Consider the following 17,791-nt stretch of genomic DNA (forward strand, 5'->3'; position numbering starts at 1 on the left):
AGATGTCTTAGATCAGAGTGTGCTTTGAGGAATGTTTCCTTTGGAGTCGATACCAGGTGCAGGAGCCTGGGGCTTGTTCTCTCCCTGAGCCACAGTTACGTCAAAAAGAACTGTCTGTGGGGCTGTGCAGTGAACTAGGTCAGAAAACTGACTCATGAGATAAATAACTCGACAAAGAAGGGGAAAAAAAAGGTTATTTATAACCTGGATGGCTTTTCAGAGCAGTTAACCACATGGTCTCACAAAACAACTTTCCTTGAAGAATTGACATGGATGGAGAAATAGCACAGGTGGAAGAACCAGCTAGTGTTGGGAAGGAGGGTTGTTGTAAAACACATGGAGACACCATATAGAAATTGAGAATTTATCCAACATTTGTTTCTATTATAGCTTGTTTTCATTGTCTTTCCACTTTCCAGAAATCGAGGAACAGAATCATCAACGAGCTACAAAAAAAGCACTGTAAGATTCAGGAAGAAAACCAGTGATTCAGTGTTAATTCCAAACAAATAAGTTAACAAACAATAGAACGTTTAAGGCAAGCATCAGAGCAAAGATAACGGCTATGTCATTCTTGGTTGAGACTTCCATCCCATATCCCCTTCTGAGAGGTACTACTGGTCCTACAGGAGAAAAGGGGAACAATAGCAATCAGACTGGAAGGGTTCCACCAACCAGAAAAATCATTCACTTCTGCTTTCAGAAATCACTGTATCTACAGCTCAGAAACTGCACCTCTGGCTTTCATTGTGCCACAGGGCAGGCTCTACCATTTTTCAGCAAGTGCTCTATCACTAACTGAAGCCAACACATTCCTCTGGCAAGAAGTGCCAGAAGAAAGTTGTTTTTTAAAATGATTCATGTTAGAGGTTGTAACTAAATTGTGTCTCCTGCTCTATTTTTAATTGTTGCAGATGTTAAAGAACTGGAGCTCGGAGACATGGACGAATTAGCACCAACAAATACAAAGTCCTGAACAGACATCTGAAAAACATCAAGTAGTTCAGCCAAATTTCAGCTCAGGAACACCTGCTATCACAAGTTATGCCACTGCTGCCAAGCTACAAGATGATGTGCTAGTCTGGCTTCTGCAGGGGCACGCATCATCCATCAAGTGAATCCTCCTGGTGCACTTCAAGTGTTATGCACATCAATAACCTTATATAGTTGGAAGCTCCTCAAGAAAAGATCATCAGTATTTTGGGATGTAAATATAAAACATAAAAAGAGACAATTCATTACAAGGGAAATTTTAGAGAAGTAGCTTTGTATGTCATTTGTTTTTCTAGTGCATATCATTCTATTGTATTAGCATCACAGAATCACTAAGGTTGAAAAGCCCTCTAAGATCACCTAGTTTAACCATCAGCCCATCACACCATGCCCAGCTATTTTTGGGTGATTGTAAAGAGCAGTAAGTTCTCCCTTGAGTCCCACTTCTCCAGACTGAACAATCCTAGTTTCCTCAACTGCACCCCATCAGACTTGTGCTCCAGATCCTTCACAGCTTCACTGCCCTTCTCTGAGCACACTTCAGGGCCTCAATGTCTTTCTTGTAGTGAGGGGCCATAACATGAATGTAAAGCCCCAATTCTTGCTTCAGATGAACCATTAAGGACAATCTTTGGACATTACAAACAGAAAATGTATTCTTTTCTCTTTGCAATTATTTTGAAGAGTTCATTTTTTCAGCCTTTGATCTACAACAAAAACAGGGGTTGGCCAGTAAATACATTTCCTATTGTTATTCCGTAAAGGCCTTTGATTGATTCATCCTTCTTCTGACTCATATAATTGATGCCATAGAAGTAATTTTTGAAAAGCAGAACAAGCAGTCATCTTAAATAAGAAATACTCCTATTCCTACTCTTTCCCTGTACAATACTTGGCACATTTGACTACATTGTTCAAAACAAAAGATAGGAAAAAAAAATAAAAGCCTGAAACTTCTCTTTGCTATGGCACCAGATAATCATTAGGAATGGGTTTACAGTGATTTTGATCTCACCACATGCAAGCAAATTCTATCTGTGTCTGAACAATGCAGTTGGAGACTATCCTTAAATACTATAGAAATCACCAGCTATGTTGGCCAAAGTTGTTTTACCATTTCTTCTTACAATAAAGAAGGAACTAAAACCACAGGCCTACTGTCTGTGGAGGAAAATCACTGAGGACCAATCTAAGAAGCATGAGAATCACCTGTCTTTATTAACACCCAAACAGACAGCTATTTTCATTCTTCATAAATGAATTTTAAAAAGAGAAACAGAAACCACCAAACCAAAGGCTTTTTTATTCTGTACTGGAGGAGCTGTTTTGGTGGCATCATACAATGCAGGGAAAACAATTTCAGATGCCAGAGCCAAACAACACATGGTATTTCTCCATGCTTTTAGTTCCATCTCCAAGGTAAACAGATATGGAAAAGGAAGTCAAGAACTAAATCATAACAGAGACAACATTGTCCCATATTCTGTGAGCATCAAGGCAGATCAAAAGCAAGCAAACAAACAAACTCACCATTATGTTCCATTAGCATTATCAAACACAGAGTAAGAAAACAAAGTACAAGATTTGGCTGTGATAGTTACTTACACATGAACAAAAATCTGCAGCCTCTGGCTTGCAGACAGTATTACTTAGCCCAGTGGACCAAACGTGCATGTCCACTGCCCACGCCAAACCAGCTGAGATCTTCCCTTGTCTTTTCCTTGCTCTTTCAAACTTATTTGGAAACTCACAGCAGCACAAAGGACTGAACATATAGCCTGAAATACTCACTCACAAGTGCTGATTTTCTGATGGGTGCCCTGTATAAATCTCAAATCCACCTACAGAGATGTTCCTGGTGACCAGGATGAAGTACCTCCATAGAACAGAAACACGTTCATCTCTGTGAATTCACTCTGTGGTTTGTGGAGGCCTCTCACTCTCTGCTTGCCAGCATCGCAGCCTCTGCTTATTGCCATACTTACCCACATTCTTTCCTACCTGGAAGGTCAAGTAGGAAAGGGGAGTCAAAATGATATTTAAAATTAACGAAAAAGAGATCCCTCTGGGGAAGAAAACACTGACAGTAACATAATGTTGAATGTTGTGTGTTGTAATGAATATGTCTATTTTTATTTCATACCATGAAAACTATGACAAGTCAAGTAGGAGACACATTCTTGGATTAAAACAAGTCACCTAACAATAGCAACTCCCTAACATTCATTTTACCACTATTCGTAAATACTGGACAAACCTAAAGCTTTTCCTGATATCAAAGCTATTCAGGTTACACAACTGGGAAATAACTTAGGACTATTTTAAGAGTAACTTAGAATCACCTTCAGAAATTTTAAAGGTAAATAAAATCATGCAAGCAAAAGCTATTGAATCTTTTGATACAATAATTCAGAGCATAGCTGAGTAGACTTTGCTTCTCTAGAAAGTTACAGAGCTATAGAATACTCTGAGTTGAAAGGACACTACAAGGATCAGAGTCCAACTCCAGACTCCACACAGGACCACCCAAAATCCAAACCCTATGACTGAGAGCGGTGTCCAGATGCTCCTTGAACTCCAGCAATGGTGGCCATGCCCACAGCCCCATGCAGCCTGGAAAAGGAAATGAAGTTCCACTTGTTGGAAACTTGCTACTTCTGCTCGTCCACCAATACCAAGGTGAAAATAACTTCCTAGTAAGCACAACTTAATTAGAGGCTGCCAACGTACAAATTTCCAAGTGCAGCCTGTAGAGATAGGAGAGCTGTTTTTTTCCTCCACCCTAGCAAATTCTATCTGTGCTACACACTGAGGAGCAACAGAGCGTAATTCTGACCATCTCCCATGCAGAACCAGCTCTAAGTCACTTTTTAACTACCATAGTATTTAACTGTATCATAGTCCAGAAGCAAAAAAGACACTTTCAAGGACCAACTTGTCAAGTCATACACAGGCTCATACACCAGAGGAAGTCTGAGTAACAGATGAGTAAAGAGATCCTCTAAACCAAAATTGAAAAGAAGACAATTGAAAAGCCTTGTCATTTCTGAAACAAAGATTACTTCAAAGCTTTCTGCTATCACAAAAAAGGCCTGGGGAGAGGATGGGAGCACAATTTAGAGATTATTCATTGGGAAAAGATGGACGGACAGCTGGTCTGGAAATCATGACAGCCTTTCAGGTATGGGTCTCCACATACACAGTTTTTTCTACTAGATGTTGATTTCCTGTGTACATCACCTCAACCATGTATTAATTTTCAGAAGATATGTTTACATCTTAGCTGGCTGCTGCTGCTGCTAGGGGGCTGTAGAGGGGTGGCCAGCAGACAAGCGGAGCTACTGTCCCCCTCTGCCCTGCTTTTGTGACACCCCACCTGGAGTACTACATCCAGGCCTGGGGCCCCCAGCACAAGAAGGAGTGGAGCTGCCGGAACAGGTTAGAGGAGGCCATGAAGATAATCAGAGGGCTACAGCACCTCTTCTACAAAAACAGGCTGATGGAGATAGGCTTGTTCAGCCCTAGAGAAGAAAGGGCTCACTGGAGACTTCACTGGGCCTTCTAGTACATGAAGAGAGATTACAAACCTGAGGGAAATCAACTTTTTACATGGGTATACTGTAATAGGATTGGGGGAATTACTTTAAACTAAAAGTGTTAGATGTCAGAGGGAAATTCTTTCCTGGAGGGGGCGAGGTGCTGGCACAGCTGCCCACAGAAGCTGCGGTGCTCCATCCCTGGAGGTTGGATGGGGCCCTGGGCAGCTGAGCTGGTGGGGGGCAGCCCTGCCCACAGCAGGGGTTGAAAGCTTTGAGCTCTCTTCCAACCCAAACCATTCTGTGATTCCATGATGCGTGGCCCGTTGCAGGCCTGGTCTCAAGCACACCATTTATCAGCACAGACCATCTCCGGTGTGTAGTCAAGTGCCTTTATAAAGCACAGACAACCCATGTCACAACACTGCGCTATGGCAATGAGATTCTTAAACTGGAAGTTTTGTGCAACCCCATCATTGCAAGGGTCTCTTTATGGTAAGCAGCCAGATTGTATCATGAAGGCATTTCACAAGCCACGCACCAAAGCTCACCCCAGCGCACACCAACAGCCACCAGACCTTAGCAGGAAGTCGGCACCTGACGGTCATGGAAGGACAAGATTCACTTACACCCACACAAGCCTCACGCACTGCCTCAGGGGCCCTTCCACTACCCGCAGGGCGAAGCTTTGCCAAACTCCACCACCGCGGGGCGCACCCCCCGGCCAGCACAGGTCTCAGCGCGGGACCCCACACTGGCGCCCTGCACGCCGCGCCGGTGCTCCCGCAGCCGCCCGCCAGCGGCACCCGCCGGCCCCTCTCCTTCGCTCCGCGGCGAGGAGCTCGACCGTCTCCCCGACCTTACCCACCGCCCGCGACAGGACGAGGCCGACCCGCAGCCTCCCGCACCGAGCAGCGCTCACCCACCTGCAGGGGAAAGGTGGCCGCCTTGTTGCCCACGTAGCCGCGTACGACGTGGCTCTGGATGGACAGCACCCGGCACTCGCGCTCCGGCTCCATGACTGCAGCTCCGCCGCCAGCCCACGCTGGGCCGACACGGCGGCGGCGCCGGGAGCAGCAGAAGCGGCAGCGGGAGGCGGGGCGCCGGCGTCACGCGCTCGCCCGCCCCTCCTGTCACCCTGCTCGGGGGAGGGAGGCGGGGAGAGCCGGGGGTCTGTGGCCGCGCTGAGCCGCGGTTGTCAGGCGATCGGTGCGGACGCCTAAGGGCCGCCTCTCGCGGCGCGGCCGAAATGGCGGCTCCGGCGGTGGTCTGCTGTGCGCGGCTGTCAGCGCCGGGTGACGCCCGCAGGTTCTCGCCAGCCCAGTGTCACCCGGTCACCCACTCCTCCTGCAGTGTTGTCACACGCTTCGGCCGCACGCTGAGCCCACAGCCCCTTCTCCAGCAGCGCAAGCTGCCCATGGCTCTGTACCCCTTGTTCTAGCCACCTTCATTGCTTCACTGTGTAGCACAAGGCGCTCGGTGTCTCATGAACGCTTCCAGCACCCATCGCTCTGCCAAACACTGGCCAGCACGCAGGTGTCAGCCACTCTGCCCTTTACATTTCCACCTGCCAGCCACCATTTGCGATCAGCACTCCACAAAGCACAAGGCTTGACGCTTCACCAGCGCACTGCCATGGCAAGGACAGTGCACACGTCATAGAATCATAGGATCATTAGGTTAGAAAAGACCTCTTAAGATCACCTAGTCCGGCCACCAACCTACCCCCACCATGCCCACTGCCCACGTCCCTCAGTGCCACATCCACATGACTCTTGAACACCCCCGGGGATGGTGACTGCACCACCTCCCTGGGCAGCCTGTGCCACTGCCTCAACACTCCTGAGAAGAAATGCTTCCTAATGTCCAATCTGAACCTCCCCTAGCAAAACTTGAAGCCATTCCCTCTTGTCCAAACACTGTTATCTGGGAGAAGAGGCCAACGCCTACCTTGCCACAATCTCCTTTCAGCTGGTGGTAGAGAGTAATAATGTCTCCCTTGAGCTTCCTCTTCTCCAGACTGAACAATCCCAGTTGCCTCAGCCACTCCCCATCACACTTGTCCTCTAGATACCTCACAGCTTCACTGCCCTTCTCTGGACACACTCCAGGGCCTCAATGCTTTTCTCATAGTGAGGGGCCCAAGTTTGAACATAGTATGTCCCACCTGTCCCACAGCTCCTCAGGCACCCAGAAGGTGCTGTGAAGCCAGCAACACCATTCACAGCCACCCAAACCACTCTGCAATGGCCCACTGCTTGCTGCACTGACAGGCCACACGGCTTGCCAACAGATTTTGAAGTGAGTGCAATTGTATGTTATTGACACAACCCTTCAGAGAACTGCCAAAGAATAAAAGATGTGTTGGCTAGCAAGTGCTGCAATACATCAGGACGCTGCTGAGATAGGAGTTGATAAAATGCCTGGGAGCTTCATCTTCCTCTGGCCATTTGTCATTACTGACCATCGTGGGTTCAGTCAAAGATCATGTCACAAGGAGAAATCATGCCTGATGCCTCTTGTTCTTCTTAGTGGACAGCTTTAAATCGAGTCTGAAATAGAAAGATTATTTCTCAGAAATATTAAATTATATTTCCTCATGTTATCTAGTGGTGAATGAAGGAACATTCTATTCCTTTCTCTGTCATCACTCCAGTTGCAAAACACAGAGATTGCTCTAGGCTGGCTTTACTACTTAAAAGATTCTGATTTGTTTGCAGTACTTAATGTTTGACAACAGGATACAAAATAATCTCCACAAAAATCTCATGTTTTTCCCTTTGTACTAACTACTGACACTTGTATGAATTATTTCTCAGATGAGTATTTGAGGTGTTTGTCTTAAAAGAGTTGAATTTACTGCAAAGAAAAAGTTCAGTGTTTCTAAAGGTTTAATTAGTGCTACAGAACAGCTTACATTCCAGTGCAGTAAAGGCTGAGGCTTATATCTCCATGATCTATAAATGGAGGTATTTTCTAATTTTATAAACTGGTGCATATCCTTGGAGTGTAAGGTCAGAACAGTGATTCAAGTTGATAATGATCTGCGTCTTGTATACTCAAGATACAGCAATCTGGCAAAACATAACAAAACAGCATTTCACATGAGGAGGTTGTCTCAATGGAACACAGGACTGGGTGACAAGTTAAGAGCATATACTGGTTTTAAACTAAAAAAGAGGAGGTTTACATTAGATGTCATGGAAATTCTTTTCACAAAGGGTGGTGAGGCACTGGCACAGCTGCCCACTGGAGGCAGGTTGGATGGGGCTTTGGGCAGCCTGAGCTGGTGGGGGGCAGCCCTGCCCATGGCGGGGGTTGGGACGAGATGATCTTTGAGGTCCCTTCTAACCCAAACCACTCTGTGATTCTATGATTCAGTTTCTAGTCACATATCTTCACTCTTCCTCCAGGCTTCCTGTTTTCATACATTCAAACCCACTTCCTATCCCTCCTTTGCAAGACTTAACGCCTGGATTTCCTCCTCTCATCAATTTAGTATACCGAGAGCCAAAGTTGATTGCCAGGTTTTAACCTCTTTCACATTTTCTTCACTTTCGTTTTTGTTTTTGTTTTTTTGTTACAGTCTTCTGTTTTTTTCATCTGATTTGAACTATTCTATCCTCCCCAGTAAATGCCATTTCTCTTTGGCAATTCCACTGTTTTCTTTCTTTCCATATTTCCTAAATGTGTGTTCTTAACTATGTAGTCTCTGTTTCCAGTAATCACTCTTAAACTACCATCATTTTTATTCTCAATTTTCTCTTCCACTTCTCCTTGTCCCATTCCTACCTGTACTCTCAACAACAACAACATATCAGGCTCTTGTCCCTCCATGCTCAAACCAGGCAGCTGACTGGTATCTATGTTACCCTAAGGCAAAAAGGAGAATAAAGTGAGGTTCCAGCTTCCATTTGCTGTGCCAGTATGAGGCAGGAGACTTGAGGAGCAAGGTTGGCAAGTAAAGTCTGCTTTCATGAACTCTGAAGAGCTTAAGGCAATACTTGTAACAGACCATAGACCATCAGATTTTTTTCCTCTCTAAGGCTTACAGAACTGTGTTAGAATTTGAGCTGCTTTTCCTAAGTGGAGCAAAATACGCATTCTTGACATGAAAGCATCGTCTTTTCCCCAAGTAAGCAATCCTAGACTTCAGAGCATAAGCTGACAACTTATTTAAAAAAAAAAAAAAAAAGAAGAAGAGTAAGGTGTCTTCTGCCTTCTTCCAGCTTTATGGGCACTTGTTGGAATACAGATGTTGTCCTTTTTTTTTCTGCTTTTTCTCCCCCAGCACTAAACTGTATTCCTTTGGGACACAACTCAAATAACGTATCTCACTGGTTGCACAGTATTGCTGGGACAGACTCGGCCTCTCAGAAGGCAGCTGTGCACTGACATTTCTAGTTTGTTTCTGTCCTTTTAGAGTCTGCCCTGGCTGTATAGTTCCCTTCATACATAGTGATATACAGAAGATGTCAGGAAGTTCTGGCACTTACAGCTGTTGGTTCTAAAAACAGCCTGAGCACGTCTGACATTCTCACCGAAGCAAGTTCCTCCCCCAAGAAGGAAAGTACACCTCATGCATTTATTAAAGCCTGACTGTGGGTTTTGTACGGCAGCTATTTGACCACGTAGGCAAAGCAAGGAATATGCCCAGGGAAGCCTGATATAGCAAGCACAGCTGATAATAGACTGCTTGTACATGTGAGCAGAGGAACTACAGTGTGGGTAGCTGTGCTGAAGCCCTCCATATGAAGGCAGTGAGCCTGCAGATGCAGAGCCCCTGCAGCTGCTGACAGTGTTTCTTACAGGGCAACAAACACATACTGTTTCTCCAGGGAAATGGAGAAACCCTTTCTATGCAGGATTACTGCAATCTTCTTAATATTCTGAAAGCAGTCCTCCAACCTCCTAACAGTCTTTATACCCAGGAGGAATAGCTGAAACCTTCCTTTGTGCTCTAAGCAATGTATGTATATGTAGAGGATTAAGCAGTGGAACCTGAACACGCAACCAAACGTAAGCAAGGGGATGACTCAACAGCAGCTGAATATCAAGCACCACAATTTTTCAAAATATGGTGAATTTATACATCTGTACACTAAAGAAGTTGTCACAAGTAAAGCAAAGCCCACAGATCAGTTCCTTCCTTTCCAGAAAGCAGTTCACCTAAGTGTGATCACCCAGTGTTTCTGAGCAGTGTTTCGTTTTTATTTTTTCAGATTTTGCTCCATTCATTGCTTAAGAAGTAGTCCCCTTTGTCAGGAAAATGAGTGTGTCAGAGGAAGTAAAACTAGACTTCAACTCCACAGTCACTATGCATTCTGCTGTGCTGTCCTCAAGCCTGCTCTCTCTGAAAACAAACAAAGAAAATCAACTCACAAGTACTCTGCCAAATCTAGGGGCTACTAATTGCAGAGAGCAATACCAATTTAATATGTGACAGGGACCTTCATTAGAAGAGGAAAAAAGTCCAGGTCAGATCAAATGTAAGCGAACAGGGAAGCTATCCAAAGCTCTCCACTACAGCTGCTGCCACGGTACTTGCTGAGATGACACCTCAATCTCCTGACCTGTCACTGGACTCTGCATGGAGTTTGATGCATGCAGGTTTTTTTGTTTTGTTTTGTTTTGTTGTTGTTGTTTGTTTTGCTTTTAAGTTAGCCTGTCCCTTCAAATCACTTCTCCTCAATTAGAGCAGAATATTGTCAAAAAATCAAAAAAGACAATAATGATTTGATGAAGAGCAGATAGGCCAGAAGACAACAGTTTACCAACAAATGGCTATGTTCCACAGATGTTTTTTGTTCTTCCTATACTCTCCTTCTACACTTCCCCTTAACCCGGTCATTGCACCATAAAGCAAAACAGACCTGGAGTAATACAAAAAATTGGCCAGCCAGCAGTCCACATCTTTTCCTACCTTATCTTTGCTCCTGAGCAGACAGAACAGCTTTATTGGCCATTTGTTGCATGAGCTGTACCTTCCAAGGTCTGTCTTGCTACCCTTTGGAATTCCAGTGGACAGGGCATGAAGATGTTGTGAGATCACAGTGAATAACCAGCTTAGCATGAGACAACAGTGTCGCAGCATTGCACTGAAGGTAATCAGCTTTTAGACAGCATGAACAGAAATACAGCCTACAAGACATATAAAGGAATCCTTGCTTCATATTCAGCCTTCATAGGGTCTCTAGTCGAGTATTGTCAATGTTGATGCACAATCTTAGGAGGAAATGGTTTCTGTATCATAATAAAAGGACAACTCCAGTAACAACCTACCAGTACATGTAGCACACAGCTACAAAGATGAAGGGAATAAAATGATGTCCATAGTGGAGGAGTTACTTCCATTACGCAAAAGATTGTGAAAAGCACAAGAAGAGATTGCTTTGGAAGATTGCTTTTATCTTCAGTTCATTTGTTTTTGCATAACTAGCAGAAGAAATATATTTTCTGAATGTTAGTAGCTGTATATTAATTTTGCCTTGGAGCAGAGGAACAGACACATGACCATATAGCTTGGATTTTCTGCATAAGCACAGTAGAAAAACTATGGGGCTGCCAAAAATAGGAAGCACTCAGCTTGATCAGAGATGAACAAAGAGAGGGTCTTCAATCAGATTTTGTATCTTGTTTATGGAAATGATTAATGTAGTCAGAAAATGTCAATAATGGCAGGAAAGCCATTTTCTCAGCGAAAGAAAGCAGATGATTGAAAATTGATTTTGCCATCACACCTGTTCTGCACGGTGAAATTAGAATGGCTATGCCAAAGCGTTTCACAGAGCTCCCATCTCCAGTACTAAAAGAGCAACAGCCATGGCTGCTTTGCAGAAACCTCACGTGACGTTAAGCCTGCAAACTAGCAAGGCTGATATGCATTCATCTTTGGTGAAAAAGCAGCCTGCAGAAAAACTGTGGGACTGCTTCTTTAAGCAGAATTGAGGGAAACAGTATAGCAAGCAGTAAATAGTAAATATGATACATATAATTCTGTACTGGAAACTGCAGTCTTCTCCTATCACTTTTGAAATTTTGAACAGCCTGGCCTTGTAGTGATTAAATGGTAATAATTAAGAGAGGAGGTGATCAGAAGAGCACAGTGGAGTATCCATTCACTTCTACCTCTGATTTGAATCTGCTCTTTATCACTGACTTGCAACAACTCAGTATATTCTGATTCTTTTCACAAAATTATCATCCCAGTGGGGCATGAGGGAGGAGAATACGAAACATCTCAGCTCCAGATGCTAGGTCCAGCCTTGCAATCCTCACGTGAACTGGTGTATCAATCAAAGTGAGTTGAATAATACACCAGTGACCGAATGTCACAATGGGAGACGGGCCAGCAAGAACAAATTTCTTTAAAATAATCACTGTCACAAGATAAAGTTCAGGACTGTATAGTGTGGGATTCTTGATCCTCAACCACACCTCCTTCAGAAAGATAAGGCTAAAATTACTTCTTTTTAAAAAAACAATGCAAGATCACTTTGCTGTGAAATCACCAGCTGAAATATCCCTTGCATTGGTACAGTTCCCAGTAACTGGACATGAATATTTCCATAGGTACTGTTGCCCGCATATTTTGTTTCTAGTGTCCGTGTAACACCATTGTGGAGTTAATCAAAGGGAAGCAGAAGGCCCTCCTTCAGTTTGCTAAGAGAGCTGTAGTGCTGAGGGACAGCTTGCAGTTTTATCCTGGATGCTCATGCTTGTGCCTTCAGGATCCAGGCTGAATGTTCTTACCACCTGTTACCTGATGTTGGTGAAAAGTAACTCTCATTATTAGGTGTTTACTCCCAGTTACCTCTTTTTAGTGCTTGTTTAATAATTCATAGAATCAGAATCATTAAGGTTGGAAAAGACCTCTAAGATCACCTAATCCAACCACCACACCCATTCCCATCATGGCCATTGCCCATGTCCTTCAGTGTCACATCCTTGAACACCTCCACGGATGGTGACTCCCCGACCTCCCTGGGCGGCCTGTGCCACTGCCTCACAGCTCTTTCTGAGAAGAAATGTTTCCTAACATCCAACCTGAACCTGCCCTGGTACAACTTGAAGCCATTCCCTCTCATCCCACCACTGTTATCTGGGAGAAGAAGCCAAACCCCACCTCACTACCACCTTCTCATTCACCAGGGTTAAAGATGTAGCAGAATACATGCTCTTTGCATAGATAGCTCTTTGCCAACCACTAGCATATTTGCAGCAGCAGACAAAACTCTGCTTTGGCAAGCAGTGAGGTAGGACAAGCAATCAGCTGTGGTGCAGTACAGTACGACGTGGTCACGATAATAGCATTACAGCAATGCACACAAATGTTTTCATTTTGCTTTCAAACCAAAAGCAAAAGAAGAAAACAAAAAAGTGCTATTTCATTGCTCTGAATGGTTTGATTCCACAGGCATTTCAGTACCTGATTTTTAATATTTAACCTTGAAGCTGCGACACAACGTAAATTTGTTTTATAAAACATAGCTACAGCTGGAAAGAACAGGGCCTTTCCCGGCAGCAGGAATAAGGCTGGCTATCATGAATTGCCTCTCTCAGCAGCTTGTCCTGTCTGCATCTTGCGTCACGTGCTGTCCTTGTGCAGTCATGAGTCACTTGCTTCAAATCTCACTGCTCAGGGAAGCATCCTGGGGAGCAGTATTTCTTCCCTGGGGTAAATGTGCACATGCAGCAGTGAGAAGCCAGGCCACCACTGTGCTCTAAGCAGAACAGATTTGCATTTCAGTTCAAGCTGCGGGGAGGGGAGTACATGGGATGTTGACTAATACTGCATCTGTTTTTAGTCCTGCTACCTGGGTAATGGTAATTTCACTTTGTTCTTTTCTTCCAGTTATTACAAAAGATTTTCTACTTTAATTTAACATTTACTGAATCAATCTATCTAGTTCTTCCAGCTAGCACTGGTTCACTAGCAAGATGGTGGTAATAGAGGACTGATTTCAGGGGTATAACAGATGTTAGTTCTGTTCTAAGCTGGAAACCCCTTTCCAATTTGCCTGTGTGATCAAGGGACAATTCTTAACACTATTTTAGCTTTCAACATTGTGACTTATAGCCACCACTACTCTACATAGTTTTGAAGTTGCCCAGTTTTTTCTTTCTTGGTACAAAATTAAAATGGTAGGATGAAATTAACAGACAGTAGCAGGGCCAATATTTTATAACAAAGTTTCCAAATTTCACCAGGAGTTTCAGTGTGATCCAGGGTTTGCTGGATGCTGCATTTATTGATAAAGTACATTCTTGGTTGAGCACTAATTAATATATTAAAAACAAAGTGAAACCAACCAACAAACACAAGAAAAACCCCAAACTTACATATATTCTACAAGAATTGTGATTTACACAAATAGCCAAAGCTGTAAAAAGTTAAAGGACTTTCACCGGTGGCTTCTATTTTTCGGTCAATGAATAACAAACTGTTACTTCCTAGAACTGAAGATAAACCCAAATACAAAAATACAAATATGCAATTCAAAGGCAGATGCCTGCCCCCCAGATCTAGGAAGAGATAAAAGAATAAAATAAGAATCTAGGGTTAGCATATCACCAGCAATGCAGTTGTGTGTAATCTACAGAATCTGGATGCAGATTTCCCTTTCTGGAAAGGGAGAGCCAGAACACAGAGTGCCGTTTTCAACTCATTTCAGTCTTACTTAAGTGAAAGCAGGATATTTCATACAAAGATCATTTCTTTTGAGGATTTTCATCTTCCTGAAGTTGGTGTTCTGGAGTGAAAGAAGAGAGAACTTTTGGTGTTAAAACTGCAACCACCACATACTGTAAAACATCCAGCAAGATGCTAGTAGTTTTGAGAACAAAGGTTTTTTTTTCCCCCATGCCAGTCTCTATAATTAAATATGCTAAACTGATATAATAAAAATTGAAGATTGCATGAGGTAAATGGGCAAAGACTGTAAGAAGTTACCATTATACAGATACCTGAGCTGCGTCATCATCATCAGCAAACCAACATCAGTATACATGGCAGGATAGAAATAATCAGCAAAAACTGCTTTATCATATGCAAGCTCTAAACATGCCAATGGCCAACTGCAAATTTCTGAACCTGGCATTTGTATTTTTTCCTTTAGAGCTGTACTGTACTCACTTACATTAGAAATTCATCTCCTCCCCCAAGGAGTTCATTCACTGTTCCCTGAAGTGAATGCATGCAGGGAGCAATCAGGAGCTTCCTGCTCTTGGCAAAGTGACAGTATTGGAGTTCAGGCCCTCAAAAGCCAGTTTTGCAGCCTGTGAACATCAAACATTTTCTTCCTGTCTTTCCAGAAAGAATGGATTTCTAAGGAACAAACACTGGGCACTCTCTCCTTTCTGTCGGTCTATCTGGAGCCAGTGCAAAACTCATGAATGATTCTTGTTCTTCCTTAGAAAGGGATTAATGACAGAAAGACTTGAGGGTTTTCTTTTCAGAAATTACTCCATGGCAGTACTCTGCAGAGACAAGTACACATATCAGATTGTACAAGCATTTAGAGCCTTCATTTTATGGCAAATATCTCCCAGATGTTTACCACAGTGCCAAGGCCTACAAAAATGTGGCTGCTCCAGAGTGCAATGAGATTGCTCCCTAAATTAAGGGACTGTGGGATTCAGCTCCCTGGAGAGCCCAGCTCTTGGCACTTCCACTTTTTTTCACAAATCAAAGAGGTAGCATTTAATCCAGGGTTCTGTTCAAGCTCACATTAGCTTGTAAAGAACAAAATTCCCTTAGCAATAGCAATTTTAGGATTGTATCTTTTTCTAAGTGGGATCATGGAGCATGGTTAAGATTGGAGTCCAACCAACCAAGCCTCGATCAAACTAACATTTCCAAAAGCAGAAATAGTAAGAAATTGTGTGCTCAAAAATCTTAGTGGACTTCGGGGAGCAGTCCTCCTTTTTAAAATTATTTTCTTCTGACCCTGTATGCAAATTTTTGTGTTGGGTATGACATTCAGTGTCTGGTTAGCCTTGTGAGTCTTCATGGAAGGTCAGACAGAGGGAGAAATGCTATCAGCTTCTCAGTAACAAACACTGCAGGAATGCTAACAGGAGGCAATATCCTAGATTGCAGAACTTTTACATGCTGTCAAAAATGTACAGTGAGCAGAATTCAAACCTTGCAGGGCTTTACTTTTATTCTGCAAGACAAACATCTGAAGGAGAAACGTAAACAAGCACAATTTACCTTAGGGTCTGTTACAGCCACTGGAGATTTTCTTTTAAAAGCAACTGTGAAGTTGGCTATCTGTTGGTGTTGAATCCAGAACACTGTGCTATTTCAAAAGAATAGCATAAATTCCTAAAAGAATGATGGCCCTACTAGCTACTCTTCTCCATTTAACTCTTCAAAAGGAGTCAAGCCATAATTGACTTGATTTTAAGCCCATGCCTTAAAGCTCAAGGACTTCTTTAGTACGAAATACTAAAGGATAATCAGAATAGTCAGAAATAATCAGGAAAACAATATAGAGGTGGTAAAACCTGATGTCGTCTCTTAGAAATACATCATGGAAGGAGCACAACAGACCAGAGTCAGTTATTTCATTCCAAAGTCAATTTCAGTAAAATCATTCATATTCCAAGATGAAATTAACAGGAGTCAACAAACAAATTTTGTGCTTTCTTAAACCTTTTTTTTGTTTAATTTTTCCCTCAGGAAGGGTTGTCCCTACTATGGCTGTAGTTCTCAAACAGATTATATTAATAAATTTGAAAGTCTCGCTGTATTTCTCCTGGATTTGCTTGGTGAGAATAAAATGTAAAATATGCTCATGTTATTTTGCAGAATGTTGCCCAGAGAGATGTTTTCTGCCTTCTTAGAAACACCAGACAGTATGGATCACTGAAATGCCAACCCAGGTCCAACCTGCTTGCATGGATCACATAAAGAGCCATCAGGGGCACTGAATCCTCAAACAATCCCATGAAGCATGTTCAAGATAGGCACCACAAATTTCCCTGTACAGCGCCCCAAATAAAGCAACCTAGATCCTATACCACAGGAAGGCTGCATAACTTTAGTGGAAAAGCTAAGTCATGGCCTGAACCAGTGACTGAGCACCTGGTGGGAAGGCAGGACCAACCCAAGGGAGCTCAGGTGCTTGCAGTGCACCTGAGTGACTGGAAGGGGTGCAGCCAGGATCCACCCCTTCCCAGACCTAAGTTCTTTACTATGAGAATGGTGAGGCGCTGGCACAGGCTGTTGTGGATGCCCCATCCCTACAGGTGTTCAAGGCCAGGTTGGATGCGGCACTGGGCAGCCTGGTCTAGTATTAAATGGGGAGGTTGGTGGCCCTGCATATGGCAGGGGGGTTGGAGATTCACTATCTTTGAGGTCCCTCCCAACCTGGGCCATTCTGTGATTCTATGACCTCATTTAAGGGTTAGCAGTGGAGGGGAGAGCACCTCTTACTAGAGATCCCTGCCTACCTAATGCCTTCCAAAGGTAGGCAGCTCTTTTCCTGTATTTCTGCCTGCTGCATTTGGGCTTGTTCTCATTTGCTGTAGCCAAAGACTTTGCCACCCTGCCGTTATTGTCTCATTATAGCATTACAAAAATGTACTACAATAAGTTGTATCTTGGCCCCATGGCTAAGTTACAGACAAGGATTTCCACCTGACAACATGCAGAATAAAAGCACATGCAATGGTTAATTTAAAGTTAAGGTTCATTGCTGTCACAGTGACCTTTGCTACTGTAAAAACATTCTGCTATCTAAAAACTTATGTATTCATTAAAAAAAAAAAAAAGAGTGTAAACCTCTTTGAACACGTAACAATATCATTACTCCCACAGGACTTTAATTCATTTATATTTTAGTTCTACTGGTGCCATTTCTGAAAATTCCATGCCACTTAAAAAAGTATTTTGTATTTTTTTTTATTGCTGCTTCCCAAGCACGGGACAACTCAGTTCCCAAGATGAAAATGTAAAAGACTGGAATTCTCTGTGTATGTAACACCTTTCTTCATTCTACTGGTAACAAGTATGTGAAGAGCTTTTAGAATGCCCATGTGCTGTATGCTTTGTAGCATACCTGGACAACTGTACCACTGAAGTACACACTGCCTGTATTATTGTAATATTGTATTAATATTATTGCTTCAATTACCAGTTCTAATTGTTGAGGAATTACTGTGCTTGATCTACTTTGCTTCTGCTAAGCAATTTCACAGCTGCTATCTACTTTATGACACAATTCCAAAGGTCAGTAGTTCGAGGTGTATGAACA

General features: G+C 43.2%; 1 protein-coding gene across 4 annotated transcripts in view; it reads right to left on the bottom strand.

The window, feature by feature from the left end:
• The window catches only part of PDXK (pyridoxal kinase), a 57,320-nt gene extending 51,687 nt beyond the window's left edge, over positions 1 to 5,633 (bottom strand). The window contains exon 1 of one of the 4 annotated variants that reach the window (XM_052674263.1): positions 5,456 to 5,633. In XM_052674263.1, coding sequence (XP_052530223.1) covers positions 5,456 to 5,548 — 93 coding nt within the window. In that variant the 5' untranslated portion in view covers positions 5,549 to 5,633. The remainder of the gene's footprint in view (positions 1 to 5,455) is intronic. The other 3 variants (XM_052674264.1, XM_052674262.1, XM_052674265.1) reach the window with 3 other exon arrangements.
• Between the last annotated feature and the right edge of the window lie 12,158 nt (positions 5,634 to 17,791).

The sequence above is a fragment of the Tympanuchus pallidicinctus genome, unplaced genomic scaffold, assembly GCF_026119805.1.
Source record: "Tympanuchus pallidicinctus isolate F22 unplaced genomic scaffold, pur_lepc_1.0 scaffold14, whole genome shotgun sequence".
Classification (NCBI taxonomy): domain Eukaryota; kingdom Metazoa; phylum Chordata; class Aves; order Galliformes; family Phasianidae; genus Tympanuchus; species Tympanuchus pallidicinctus.